At 39.3% G+C, this 15,471-nt stretch overlaps 1 protein-coding gene across 1 annotated transcript in view; it reads right to left on the minus strand.

The window, feature by feature from the left end:
* Positions 1 to 6,181: 6,181 nt before the first annotated feature.
* The window catches only part of Gm21996 (predicted gene 21996), a 45,230-nt gene continuing 35,940 nt past the window's right edge, over positions 6,182 to 15,471 (minus strand). Inside the window, exon 8 of the mRNA XM_011251108.1 lies at positions 6,182 to 6,237. Within this exon, the coding sequence (XP_011249410.1) occupies positions 6,215 to 6,237 (23 nt within the window). The 3' untranslated portion in view covers positions 6,182 to 6,214. The remainder of the gene's footprint in view (positions 6,238 to 15,471) is intronic.

The following is a 15,471-nucleotide window of genomic DNA, read 5'->3' on the forward strand; positions in this document are numbered from 1 at the left end:
AGACAACAAAAGTTGTTCAACTCCCTGGGCAGCTATGGGTTGTCCCAAAGTAGATTCTTGATTGAGGTAAGCTTGTCCATCCACCTGAGTAGATGGTGAGAACAATGTAGAAATTTATGCTAATGTATTGAGCTCAATAGTTGCTTGTGAATACAAGTTGTCACAGTTTTTTTTTTTCATAGATGGTGGAGGGGATTGACATTCTTGTATTGGTGAGGAATGTCCAATAGGCTTTAGGACTTGTAGCAATGTTCCTGTCATCCGTAGGACACATGAATACATTCCCAAAGAACCTGAGATGAAAGAAAAATGTTAATGAATACACTTGGCACACTCTGATGTTCCCAGAATCTTCTGGGAAGATGATGACTGCTGGATAGACTGTTGAGTATATAGTGAAAGTCCTAGACATGCCTCAACAGATATGAAAATTTGGTAGACTTCAAAGGTGCTAGATCCCTTGAGACTTCTAAAGAATACACCTGAGATCATTGGTCAGGTTGTGAATATCCTGTATGACTTGAGGGATGTGGCAACGGGCCTGTAGTACTTTGGAATATTGGTGATGTATCCTGAGATTTTACCATGTTGACTAGTTCCCTCGCTTCTGTTGGAAAGATGCTGAATGTTCTAGAAACCCCGGGAATCGTCTGCAAAAAATCCACAGATTCCTGGACAGGTATAGAATATTCTGGAACTGCTTGTTTACATCTCACAGTTGTTGGAGTACCTGATGTAATTAGTGGAAATTTCTGAGCACATGGTACAGAAGACAAAGGTTTCACAGTCACTTGGGAAAATAACAATGGTTTTTTTTTGTTGTTTGTTTGTTTTGTTTTGTTTTTGTTTTTTGTTTGTTTGTTTTTCTTTTTTTTTCTTTTTTCTTTTTTTTTTTTTTTGTTTTCCTGGTGGATGAAGAATTTTTTTCAGATGGCGATGTTTCTGACTTCCTAGGTTCAGATTTGGGAGGTCACATACCCTCTGTAGAAGGCAGAGGATTTGTAGTCCCATGGAAAAATGGCAATGTATCTAGAGATTCTACCATGTGTGACAAGTACCATAGCTTCTTTTGGAAAGGTGCTGAATGCTCTAGAATTCCTGAGATAGAAGTAAAAATCCCTTCTTCACCTGGACAGGCACAGAATCTTCTAGAGGCCCTTGGTTACATCTGACATTTGTTAGAGTTCCTGTCATTGTGCATGGAGGTTTCTGAGCATGTGTTGCAGTTAATGAAGGTTTCACATTCCCTTTGGAAGATAACAATGTTTTCTTAGTCCCCTGGTTAGATGGAGAAGATGGAAGAACCTCTGTATCAAATGGTAGATGTCACCGGGTATCTTACAAATATAGAGAACGTGTAGAAGCCTTCCCAAAAAAAAAAAAAAAAAACTAAAAATTTTCTCAGGTCCTGGTTCAGATGGTGAATTTTTTAGGGCCTAGTTTCAGATTTGGGTAGTCCCATAGCCCCTCTAAGAGACAAAGAATATTTCTCAGATCCTTGAGTAGATGGAAATATTTGAGCCTTCCTATGAGCATGTTGAGTAGATCCTAAAGCCCTTGTCTTACTTTGTGATGGTTCTACAATCCCCCGTGGTGATATAGACTGTCACAGAATGTCTTATTCTGATTTGTATTTTGTACCTTTCCTTGTGGGATGATATAAAGACTCTAGCATTCCTTGTGCCAGTGATGACATTTCAAAATTTCTTTGCAAATGGAAATACCCTAGTGTAGATATTGAAGAATGCAGAGTCTGTTTATAAGGTATGTAATTGAGCAACATGCTCTTGGGTAGACAAGAAAGTTTCCACAGTACCTTGGTCATTTGTTGAACATTTCAAGGTACTTTGGATAGAGATGTTGTGGGACTCACCTGAGGAATAGTTGTAGCATTTGATGATTTTTTTTCCAACAGGACATGATGCAAGTATTACCTTTTAACAGAAATTCTGAAGTCTCCTTTTTCAGAAGGATCAACAATTAACCTGTTTTTTTGTTTTGTTTTGTTTTGTTTTTTTTGTTTTGTTTTGTTTTTGTTTTTGTTTTGTTTTTTGTTTTTTTTATTCCTAGAAACTGGATGCCTGTGGATCACTTTGGTAGAGGGCGAATGTCTACTGCTTTCAACCAGACAAGACAAGGAAAATAAACACTCTAGGGTAGATGGAACTAATTGTAAAGCACCCTGTTCAGATATGATAGACATATGACCTTTTGCACAGATGGTGAAGGTCTAAATTTCCTTGTGTATATGTACAAGTCTTGACAATAGCTTCAGAATTAGGAGAAGGCCCTAGAGATACCTGCGTAGATGTGGCCTCTCTTAGAGCTTCATGGACATGTGTAAAAGGTCTAAGAGCCTCATGGGCATTGAGTGAAATTTTTAGACCTCCTTGTGTAACAGTGGAAGTTCCAAGAAAATTTTCTTCAGCTAGAGAATTGGATAACAACTTCTGTGTAGATATTTCAGGTGTCATAGACTACTTGATGGGCAAACAGGTTCCAAGGGCCCTTTGGAAGATGAAGTAAAATCCAGAGCTTTTTCAGGCATTTGGAATATATTATGGAGACTTATGCAGGCATGGAGAAGGACCAACAGCCCTTGTGCAGGTGGATAAGAATGTGTATTTGGAGAAGAGGGCTGATCCTCTTGAGAGATAGAGAAGTTCTCATAGTCTCCTGTGAAGTTTGGGGAGGTCATATGAATTCTTGTGCACAGGTAGAATACATGGAATTCCCTTCTTTGGGCTGTACAGGATGCTACAGACTCTTGTGCGTACAAATCACATCCGATAGCACCATGTTCACATAGGATTGGACCCAGAACCTTCTTTACAGATGGAATCTGTCCTAGAACATCTTTTGAAGATGTATCATATCCATGAGCCATTTCTAAAGATGGGACTGTGGCTAGAACTCTCTTCTGTAGATTTATCCTGTCCTACAGTCCCTTTATGTGATAGAGAAGTATGCAGAGACTCCTGTACAGGTTTTGGAAATCCTAGAAACTTGGACATATATGAGGAATTCTTCACAGCCTCTAGTGTGCCCAGTGGCAGCTGAGAGGGTGATATCCTCTTAGTTGTGTATTCTACGACAAATATTGAAATTGTTTAGCTCACTGGAAGTGTTTTGGAATAATCTCTCAGGTGTTTGGGGCCTGCTGACAAATCACGAGGGCTCTTTTGGCTGATAAGAGATATCTGAATAATTCTTGATCAGATCAGGACTTTCTGAAGACCCATTGTTTGGACAGAGCATCTTTCAGTCTTCTACTAGAATGACAATGTTTGTGTCACATTTCATAGCAGGAGAATGATATAATCTTCCTTTCTGTGGTAGAGAAAACTTAAGAACTGTCTTTGAATCTGTTCCATAGAGGGGGATAATCTTCTTGGCCCCCTGACAGAATGAGAATTTATCATAACCCCTGGGGAAGTTGCCTATGGTTCTAGTTCACTTTGTGCAGAAGTAAAGTAGAGTCCCTTTGGAGGACTTAAGTGATTCTACCACATCTTGAGTATGTGTGGAACACTCAAGTGCAATTCCATGAATGGCAAAGTACTTGAGCTCCTTGTGGAATTTTTTTCTCTCTGCTTGGGCAGGTATGAGCTGTGTGAGGCTCACTTAGGAAGTTGTGCATTTAATTCCCTTTTACTGTAAGAGATGACATGAGCCCATTTTATAATGATAAATGACTTTGAAATCCCTCTTGGTTTAATGGGGAAGTTTTGAAACCCCCTTGTTCAGCAGGGTCCACTCTCAAACTCATTTTACTAAAAGCAGATTGCATATGGCACTTTTGGGGAGAAAGGGAACATCTTTGGCTGTCATTTTGAGAGGACTTAGCCCTCTGCCCCGCCTTGGCATCTGTCAAACATGTTGAATTCTCCTGGGAAGAGGAGGTGGGACTTGATGCATTAGGGACTAATAAGACATCACTGACATTACCGTTAGGCGAAGAAGGTTTGGAGCCCTCTTTGTCTGATGGGGCCTGTTGCTTGACAAGAGAGTTCTTCTCCAAAATGCTTTGGAGGAGAATTGGAAAGAATACAGTTATGTAGGGTAGGGAACAAACTTTTGAACTCCTTCTGGAAGAGGAGGCATTTATGAATTTCTTTTAAGCACACGTGGGAAGTCTATGGGATGCCTGGGCAGATGTGCAATGTCCCATAGAGTCTTGGAAACTTTGCGTTAGTTCTCAAAACTTTTTGGTGCATAAGGACCTGCCCTGAGAATTTGAAGATCCCAGATCTCCTTGGTTAGATTGGGAAGGGTGTAGGGAACCTTGAATGTGTGGGGAAATTACCTGTCCATGTTGTCCAGCAGACGATGGCCCAGGCACTGTGTTATCTTCTTTGAATTTGTGACTGGTATCTCCAGCCCTGTGTTTGGAAGATGCTGCAGGCACTCTGGCACCCGACTGGTCAAAATCCCTAGGTTCTTCAAACCCAGTGGACATAGGCTGACTTCTTTTCACCTGTCTATGCATGGACACAGCAGATGAGGCCACTCATTTTCTGGTGGAAGGTGGTAAAACAGATTGTCTGGTACCCTGCTCAGTGGGTTACTCATGAACTCAGGAAACATCAGAGAAAGTGTAACTGTCCTTTTTTTTTTTTTTTTTTTTTTTTTTTTTGTTCTCTTTTAGCTCCTTCAGAGGGCCCAGGGTCGTGTTAATGGCTGAACGCTTTATAAGAGCTTTGGGTTTCTGTAGCTCTTCTGCAACTTGAGCATCAGATTTTTTTGAATGTGTGGTCTTCATAGGGCTTTAGGCACCTGAACTTGTGCCGTTTCTGTATAAGGAGCCCTGGAGGCACAAAGTCCCTCGGGTCTCTGCTGGTCAAATGCTTCCCCTGTTGGCTTAAGGTGTTAAATACAGCTGGGGGTCAGTGAAGTGGGCCCCAGGCTATTCCCCGATTGGGGTAGGGTATCACTATTCTTTGGGCGACACTGAAGGCAGTACCATGCTCTGGAAGCAGGGAAACCTGTGGTCTGTGGTCATAGGGTCAAGTCTGTGCTGAGGCTCGCTGCCATCTCTCCACATGTCTTGCCATTTAATCATTAAGAAAATTGTTCAAGAAACATGAAATGGGCGACTGACCCTTAACGGGGCAAGGAATGGACTTGCCAATGGTGACTTGCAGAAAGAAACAATGAAGCAGCATCCTTTAAGAGTGATGCTCTCTCCTGAAAATTTTGGACATATCGTAAGGCAAATCGCACAGAATATAAGTAACAGTGGTCTCAGGAATCAAGCAAATTTTGAGAATGGCTGTCCTCATGCCTTCTCGGGCCTGTCCCGAGCCTAGATAATGGCTATCCTCTTGCCTGCACAGGCCAATCTGGAACCTGTAGATTGGTTGTCCTTGTTCTTGCACTGGCCAATCCTAGGCTGCCTCACTTTGCAGTTCTGCTTCAGGTAGCACGGCAATCGCCCAAAGTTTCTGAATGAGGAGGGACCCCGAGGACTCTCTTCTTTAGGGTTCAGAATGCTACCTGGTCTGGTGCCCACTCTAAGGGGTCATGACAAGGAATTGTTGAAGTCAGAGCATGATATGAAAAAATGGACATGTTCTTAGGAGGCTGTGATCTCAAGTCCATTTTACACCAGGATAGATCCCTATAACCTGAGGTAGTCAGTGAGATTTTCAGTGACGTCAGTTTCCATCTCATAAATGAATGGGTAAGTTTTATCCATACAATTCCTCCTCAGAGGCTATGGGGATAGACAAACACTGGCATACTTGCTAGGGAAAGAACAGGTGATAGTATTTGAATAGAGCAAAGAATGCATGGAATTGATATCACAGATATTATTCTGTATTTTAAAAACGACCTCTCCTAGATAAATTTGTGACAACTGTGAGTCTAACTGGATGCTGAAAGACATCTCTGAATGACTAATACTTACTGAAATATTACTGTGCAATTAACATGTTATTGTTCAGAGAATAAGGGCAAAACAGTAATCTATTTATAGTACAGATGCAAGTTTTATTTCCAATATTTTAACTGTTTTTGACTAGATTCAGAACACAGACAAAGTTGGACTCCTGAATGTAGCACTAGTGGCCTTAAAGAATTGTTTTGTCTGTCACAGTTAGCAAGTTGGGTTCTTATTCATTTTCATATTTGGATTGCTTGTTGAAGGTCATATAAATCTCCTGAAGCACAACAGGATAATGGCTCACATCAGTGGCAACACATGGAAAATTCAGTTTGAGTCCAATGATGCAGCTAGAATATAGTTGCACAGGATTGTTTATTAAACACTTAGTCAAGCTGATTCTTTGAAAGGTCATGTTTTATAGAAATTGGTACACTGAGAAAGTGTAAAATTGAGGCTATAAGTGAAGATCCTACTTTACTGACACAGAAACTTGTTTTGCCTGTTTTGTACACTTTGCCAGTTTTCTAAGAGAAGTTTTTGATCTTGCTAGATGAAAGGTGTTTATTTGGCTCCTCTCTTTGATTTTTGTGAAAGATTTCTGTTTCCCTTTGGCTATGCAGCAATAAAGGCTTGCATCATTCAGAAACTCAGGGACACTTTCTATCAACCAGTTATTTCCTTGTGCCATTGCCTCAGTGCTATGCCATAAGTTCTTTCTTCTTGGAATTCTTGAATGCTTTACCACCCCCTCTCTTTTTTTTTTTAACTCCAACTTATCTCAGGAGTTTATATTTAAAAGCTATTTGCTGTCAGAATATCCACTCTTCTCCTACAATCTGGGGTAACTTGTATTCCTGGCTAATTCTGTATTAACTATTCTTATCTGAATTTCTAGTTGGTCTTTTGCTATCTCTGAAAACATTGAATTTAAGTAACAGAACAATCCTGCTAGGCATGAAGAACTTGCTGCATGGTAAAATGGGTAGGAAATTATATGTATCGATTCAGATAATATACACCTTTTTCTTAATGTCAGAACAAAATAGCTTTCTGGATTTAAGTTACTGTTACTATGTTTCTTTCAGATAATCTATAAAGGCAAAAGGAGTAGTGGTTTATAAATGGAGATATGCTTGTTTTAAGCATGGTGATATTGAAAAGAAAGTTCAATTTTTCACTTTGAAATTAAATCTATGAAGGTGATTACTTGACTTATGTTTTGAAAAGTTTTCGGTGAATTTTTCTAAATATTGGATATGTTTTTAAACATATCATTATTAATAACAGCATTATAATGTTGTTCAAATAAAATGACTTTTATTCATTGTAAATGTAATAATGAAAATAACTGAATAGGTTTGTAGCATTTAACACAGTAATTAATATTCTTTAATAAAGCTTTTAAAATCTATTCCTTTTCTTAAGTTTATTCTCTTACATGAACAAACAACTGAATGACCAGGAAAGACATAAGACCAAGTCTTTTTGTAAACTAAATTAATATCTTTTGACATTTGGCATGTTAAAAGCTTGACACTGGAAGTCAGTCAAACAAAATGTTGGTTTGGATATTTAATAGGGCCTTGGTGTACTTTCTTTTTCATGACTGGAGCTGTATTGATGACACCATTGTGCTTTTATGCTATTTCTCCTAGCAGAGTTTTGTGGGAACAGTAAGACACTCTTGTTTGTCCTGTCTTAATGTTTTCTTACAATTTATCTTCTTATGACTCCTCCTCATCCCTTCTCTTTTTCTCTCAGTCTCTGTCTTTCTGTTTTTCTGTCTCTGTCTATCTTTCTCTGTCTCTCTGTCTCTGTCTCTGTCTCTCTCTCTCTCTTTCTCTCTCTCTCTCTCTCTCTCTCTCTCTCTGTGTGTGTGTGTGTGTGTGTGTGTGTGTGTGTGTGTGTGTGTGTGTGAGTGTTTGTGTGTGTGTAGGGTGGATGAGGGAGAATGGAGGTGGATCTTAATGGCATGTATGTATAATGTTTTTTCATGTATGAAGCTTTACATATATGTAAGTGTATATGTTCATGTGTGTGCATGTGCATGTACAGACCACATGTTAAAGCTGTGTAATTTGATGACTTTCACTCTGTTTACTGAGCAGGGTTTGGGTTGTCTAGCAAGGCAGCTTGACCCAGGATTTCCAGTCTTCCTCTGCTCAGAGTATAGGTGAGCAGACACACTCACTCAACACTGGGTACTGGGTTATCTGAACTCTTTTCCTCACATTTGTGTGGCAAGCACAATATCCCCTTAACTATTTCCCAGCTCCTATTATTTTTAAAAAAATGTTATTAGGAATTGGCTTTTACTTCCTTTATTTCTTTCTCAGCAAGTTCATTGATGGCATATATAAATATGTTGATTTTTTAATGTGACTTTGTATCACTCCAATTTGCTGGAACTGTTTGTATATAAGTTTTCTGTTGAAAATATTAAGGACAGGATTGCATTTTCTACAAATAGGGATCAATTGACTACTTCCTCTCCCATATGTATCCATGGTGGTATGTAAACATGGGCAGCACTGTGTAAATTAGTACACTGGTTTTCAAAACTAGACTTATGAGATAGTCTAGCTGTCACACACCAAGACAAATACTTAAAGATCCCACGTCCTACATCTGATATATGTTCAAGGCATGTTTATTGCAATATTCACAATAGCTAGGAAATGGAATCGTTTCTTTTCCATTATGAACTTAATAGATGAAATGTGGTATATAGGGCCGGTGAGATGGCTCAGTGGTTGAGCGCTCTGACTGCTTTTCTGAAGGTCCAGATTTCAAATCCCAGTAACTACTAGGTGGCTCACAACCATCCATAATGAGATCTAATGCCTTCTCCTGGGGTACCTGAATAGAGCTGGAGTGTATATATATATATATGATATAATTTTAGTCAACTGAAAGGTAGCTTGCCACAGACAAACCTCACTTGGGTCCTTGCTCCATGGGCATATCTTGGATTCTGAGTAAAGGTGGGCAAGGATTTAACAAGAAGAGAGGCTGAGAAACAGACAGGACACAAAGGAGTGTGGATCTGAATGTAATTTGTCTCAAAGGGAGCAATAGTCTTATAAGTGACTTTTACACAAAATAGAGGAATGCCTACAAAGGACTGGCAGGGACCAATTGGGATAAAATTCAATGTTAAAAACTGGGATCAAAAGTAGCCTTCCCTAAGGTTTGCTTAATCTTAGAAGTCATAGGCAATGGTTTTGTGCCCTTGCAATAGTTCCTCTTCTAGTCTATCATATAGTACCCCGGGCCCCTAGGTCATTGCAAATTCCTGTGTATGTTTGAAGCTCAACTATCTATAGTTCTAATTATCTATTCTGGTTTCTTCTTATAACACAACCTTTCTTATTCCTAGATAATAGTAAATTCTTGCATATGGTAGTAGTTTGCCCTGAGAATTCTAACTCTGTGGAACAGATAGTAATGCCTGATTTCTTTCATTATCTCTCTTACAGTACTAGAGGTAAATCTGAATGTCACTGAATAGGCAGCATCCTAGGTGAATTCAAAGACCATAGTTTGCTCAAGGAATGCCTAGGACAGGAATTCCTAGATGAGGTATCTAACTTAGCAATATGTCAAAATCAATCCTTAGAGGCACTTACAAAAAAGCAATATTAAGGGAAAGCACACAGATCCATTTACCGACTAAAGCAAGGACATTGGAACATTCATTATACAGGTTACCATGAATACAGGAGACTAAGTTTCCGTGAAGTTTTCGCCTCGGGACCATGTCTAGGCTTTTCGGCCTGTCAGGTGGGTCACTACTGGTGTGTTTGTAGCAGTAGCTGAAATCAAGGCATTTGGAGGAAAATGGATGGAAGGAGAGTGTTTTGTTAGGTGAGTTAACACAGATTTGGAATAAGGTAATTAACATAGTTTTGCTCTCCTACGGGTTTGAGGCCATTTTTATATAATTTCGTGCATGTGTGAGGTTGAGTGATAGTATTCTCTTGCAGAAAGATAGAAAACCTAATATATTACTTATCATAATGAACATAAAGGGGAGTTAGCAATTGCTGTATTATTGCTGTGATCAACCACTATTACCAAGTCAACTAGTAGAAGGAAAGCTTTTTTTGTCTTATCATTCCAGAGGGATAAGACTTTATCATGATGCCACAACTCTTCCCTGCAGCAGAGCTGGTGTTCCAGAACTCCTCCCACATACAGAGATATCTTGACTACTAAGAGGTCTGTCATAGCCAAGCTCACAGATGAGATACCGCTTGCCACAATACTGTGCCTACCTGGGACCTCAAGGGGCCCAGTGAAAGCAATCCATATCTGTCTTGCCCTGGTAGAGATACATTTTCCTTCTGGCCGAAAACTGGGCCTGGGCCAGAGCCACTGCTCCAGATCCAGTCCCACAACCATCGACAACTTTGATTCCCGGAAGCTCCACCACAACCAGTTCACAATCAGCTCGTTGGAGGAACAGGATCGGGTCAGAAACAATAAGGCCAGTAAAAATCTGAGATAAACAAATGGTGAGAGGCAAATATAAAAATTGTAAAAGACCCAAAAAACACTGAAAGTTTAAAAAAATCAAGAAAACCAAAAAAAAGAAAAGAAATATATATATATATGACCCTAAAGCCCTAACAAAATATACCAAATTTCTAAAAAATAAAATAAAATAAACAATGACAAACAAACAAACAAAACAAAAGCCTTAAAAAAAAGAAATTAAAAAAAAATCCTAAACTCCTTTAAAAGCCCTAAAAGACCCTAATACCCTAAAATACTTTAAAATTCAAAAGAAATCAAGAAACATCCATCCCTCTCCAAATATAGACCTCAAGAAAACCCTAAAATCCCAAAAAATCCAGAAATATTTTTAAATCATAAAAAACTAAAACCCTACATAAAATCCCTGTCATTCAAGCCCCCATCCTAAAAACTCTAAAATACTTAAAACTCCCTAAAAGACTCTTAAAATCTTAAAAAAGAAAACCCTAAAACACTTTAGAATCTTTAAACAAACACTAAAAGATACCTAAAAAGCTTTTAAAATAACCTAAAATACTTTATATTTATCTATCTACCTATCTACCTTTCTACCTATCATCTACCTACCTACCTACTTAACTACCTACCTACCTATCTTATCTATGTATCTTATCTATCTATATCTATCTATCTGTCTATCTATCTATCTATCTATCTATCTATCTATCTATCTATCTATCTATCTATCTACCTATCTACCTACCTACCTATCTATCTATCTATCTATATACTTTTTACGGTTTTTCAAGACAGTGTTTCTCTGTGTAATTCTGCCTGTCCTGGAAATCACTTTTTAGACAAGGCTGGCCTTGAAATCAGAAATCTGCCTGCCTCTGCCTGCCATATGCTGGGATTAAAGCCATTGGACATCACAGAAAGGAGACCCGAAAATACTTAAACAAACAAACAAAACAAAAAATAAAACAAAAATACAAAACAAAACAAAACAAACAAACAAACAAAAAAACAGGAACTCTAAAAAGACCATTAAAAATTCTAAAAACACTTTAAAAATGCCTTAAAATTCCCCAAAATCTCAAAAACCCTAAAAAGACCTTAAAAATTGTAAAAGCAAAAAAACAAAAAAACAACAAAAAAAAACAGAAGAACAAAACAAACAACAACAACAACAACAACATGTCTTTAAAAAGTTGCCTGAAACACTGAGGAAACCCTAAAATTATTTTTTATATGAAAGAACCTTAAAAAAAAATCCTAAAAGACATAATTAAAACTTTACAAACCCTAAAGAAAAATCTAAAATTCTAAAGAGAACTCAAGAAGTCTTACTAAAAAAACAAATGAAACAAAGAAACAAAATATAAAACAAACTAATGAAAAAAAAAAACCTAAAACTCTAAAATAACCTTAAAAAAAATAGAACCCCAAAAAAGACACTAAAAACCGCAATGCCCAAAAACCCTGTGTACTGTGGCATGAGAATAGGCACACACGAATATATTAAATAAACAAATGAATTTGAATAAATAAATACAAATATTTTGACTTTAGGCCATGTTTCTGCTATAAGCATTAAAGTTGGCAAAATCAGAGCTGGCAAGAAGGCTCAGCAAGTCAAATTTCTTTTTTTGCTCCCTGGCATCTGGATTTCAAGGACTGAATCCATATGGGAGAAAGGTAGAATTTCACTGAGTTATTCTTATACACAATAAACAAGCAAAAATAATCAATCTGTAATAATTAAGGCCAAATGTTGGCTATTGCATTAACTGTGGTGGAATTAGAACTGGTTATGCTATAAATGTTGCTGAATTCCAAATTGGTTGATGAATGAGTTTTACTGGGATTCCTTACAGGAATAAGTGTGAGGGGTTACTTACAGGAGCAGAAATGACTCAGGGACAGCTGTACCACCAAAGCCCACCCCACTATGGTCCACAAAAACGGGAACCTGGAGAATAGAGCAGACAGCTCAACAGGTTGGAGAGAATCCTTTCAATGTAGCTCAGTGGATCTAAACCTCTTCCAGGCAAGGTAGCTCCAGCTCCCTCTTGTTTCTGCTTCTTTCAGACAACTAGTCTCAACTTCACCAAGACTCTGTAAGACCCCCAAAGCTGGGCCTCCACTCAAGTCCCAGGATGAGCTGCCCAGCACCCCAAAGACTCAAGAGAAAACCACACCTAATGCAAACTGCAAGAGGTTTTATTATCAGGTAGCTGAGGAGGAACTCCTTCTGCCATGCAGGGCAGGGGAGTTTGACCCTGAGCAGTAACATTACAGGACTTTAACAGCTAGCTGAGGAATTGGAAGAAGTTGGAAGGAGAGTTGGCTATAGGTGGGGGTATAGTGGGGGAGTAGTCTGCACCTCCTCTCTATATCCATATCTTTGTAGGTCTTCCTACAATTATCGCATCTCTGGCTGTAAGGCACAGAAACAAAAAGCCTTTTGCTGGCAATAGAATACAAAGAGCTTCTTTCTGATGTTTATTTAGAGATCAAGGGAAAAAAAAAAGGTTGGGAAATGTCCAAGGGCTCTTCCTTCCAGGGATAAATGCTATAAGACAGGGTCTCACATACCCTACTCCTTCTAGTAAATAGTTCTAATATTAGAACTAGGAAAATTAAACCTCTGGCCCAGCTGTCAAATAAAGCCAACATGAGGTCACATCTTCAGAATTTGTTACATTGAGAGCCCCAGAAGCGCTTTAATGAGACTAAAGAGTTTCTCACCAGAGGTGGGATGGAGGGAGGAGGTTCAGTTCCTGAGCCAAGGCCAGTTAGTGCAAGCAGGGCTGGGTCAGTGGGCCTCGGTGGGGCCAATAGGAGGAGCCAGACACAGGCTGGAGGAGCAGCAGCAGAGCTTGTCACAAGCACCAGTTAGGGTCCTTTTCGTCTGGGTTTATGGTTGTTAGAAAGGTGGTGTCAGGCCAGGATAGGATGCTCTATTTGAAATTGATGTGGTCCCATTGTGGTTCCTGGTACCTATGTATTGTTTGTTTGTTTGTTTGTGTGTGTGTGTCTGTGTGTGTGTCTGTGTGTCTGTGTGTCTTTGTTTGATTTTTTTTTCAGCAATTCCAAGGAAACATTTTTGATCAGTTATAGGGCCTTCAAGTGAGCTGGCAGGGGTTGGGAAAAAGGAACACCAGGTCAAACATTCTCCCTGCTTCATTAGGTCTCCCATGGAGGAGTTCAAAGGGTGTAAGTATAAATTTCCCTGGGAACAAGGCGAAGGTTAGGAGTGTTGTCCAATCTTTTCTGCTGGTCTCTAAAGCCAATCTAGTTAAGGTTTACTTTAATGCCAGTTACTCCTGACACATCTGTCAGTAACCCTCCCCTCCATCCCAGACAGGGAATTTGTTGCTCTCATGTGCACAGGCTACTGTAAACTAAGAATACAAAATTCAAAAAAAGCCTGCAGAAAAAGACATAGACAATGACATAGACAAAGGCAGGATCTTACCTCTCAGCGGGGATCTCTGAGAACTGGGGTAGGCCACAAATCTCAGCAAATGAGCACCCACATGTAAGACCACCAAAAGCTGGGCCTCCACTCAAGTCCTAGGATGAGCTGGCCAGCACCCCAAAGACTCAAGAGAAAACCCCCCTGATGCCAAATTCAAGAGTTTTTACTAAATCTAGCTGAGGACAAACTCCTTCTGCCTTGCAGGGCAGGGGAGTTTGACCCTGAGCAGTAAGAACAGGGGGTTTTAACAGCTAGATGAAGAATTAGGAGGAGTTGGGAGGAGAGTTCGGAGGAGATGGGGAGAGTTGGGAGGAGTTGGGAGTAATCTTGGCTATGGGTGGGGAGTAGTCTGCATATCCTCTCTATCTCCATATCCCTATAGGTCTTCCTACAATTATCACATCTCTGGCTGTAAGGCACCGAAACAAAAAGGCTTTTTACTGGCTATAGAGAACAAAGAGCTTCTTTCTGGATGTATTTTAGAGATTAGGGAAAATAAGGTTGGGGATTGTCCAGGGTTTTACCTTCCAGGAAGAAATGCTCTAAGTCTTGGCCTCATATTTCTCTTTTGTACCTCATCTTTCTGCATATGAGAGGGACTCTCAGCTTTTATTCCTTTCTTTGGCAGGGAGAAGCCTACTGACTTTTGTCAGTTTGAGGGACTCCTTGAAGCTCTTTGAAGGTGTTTGCCTTCCTGCTTAAAGAGCTTCCTGGATTTCTTTTGAGTTGTTTATCTCTCTGCTTAAGGAGCTTCCTGTAGGGTGGACGGTTTCAATCCTCTGAGGATACTATTATACAAATGTATATTAAGGGCTTTTGGAGTTATAGTAGTAATAAATTCAATGTTTCTTGTATTGTACAGTTAATAATTTTATGTCACAAAATAATATTATACTAATAATTATTTAAACTGTGTCTTATACTGCAAATATGGTTTCACATATACATGGGAGTTTGGTAGCCTCAGGACTCTGTCCAGGTAGCTGGATCATGTTAATGGATTTTTACACTCAGATTGCCATTCATTTTCTTTTTAGTTGCCAATTTCAAGGGCACACCATTTACTTTGCGACTACCAGTACTTTAGATTTTTTTCTTCTTTCCTTTTCTTTTCTTTTCTTTCTTTTTTTTTATATTATTATTTTTTTATTTTCGTGACAGGGTTTCTGTGTATACCCCCAGCTGTCCTGAAACACACTTTGCATAGTAGCCTGGCCTCGAACTCAAAAATCTGCCTGCCTCTGCCTCCAAAGGGCTGGGATTAAAGTCGAGTGCCACCACCACCTGGCTAGTACTTTAGATTTCTAAATGGTCCCCTCTGGTAAGTTGGAACAGGTAGAAAATTGTACAGCTAGTCCCCAAAACACACAATCCTGATTAGGTGAGAAAAAGTATAATCGAGGCTGTGTACCCAACATATCCAGTATAGCCCACAAAGGGCATGGTACCTGATACCTGCATTGACATTTTTTTCGGTCCTGTCAGAGATTAGAGAAACTAGACAAGGAATAGATGTTTTGTTCAAAGTGGTTTGGGAATCCACACCATTGAATTTCCCAAGTGACTGCATTAAAGAATGATTGGCCCAGGCATGTGGGGCTTCCAGCAGAAGTTTAAA

Source organism: Mus musculus, chromosome Y, assembly GCF_000001635.26.
Source record: "Mus musculus strain C57BL/6J chromosome Y, GRCm38.p6 C57BL/6J".
NCBI lineage: Eukaryota > Metazoa > Chordata > Mammalia > Rodentia > Muridae > Mus > Mus musculus.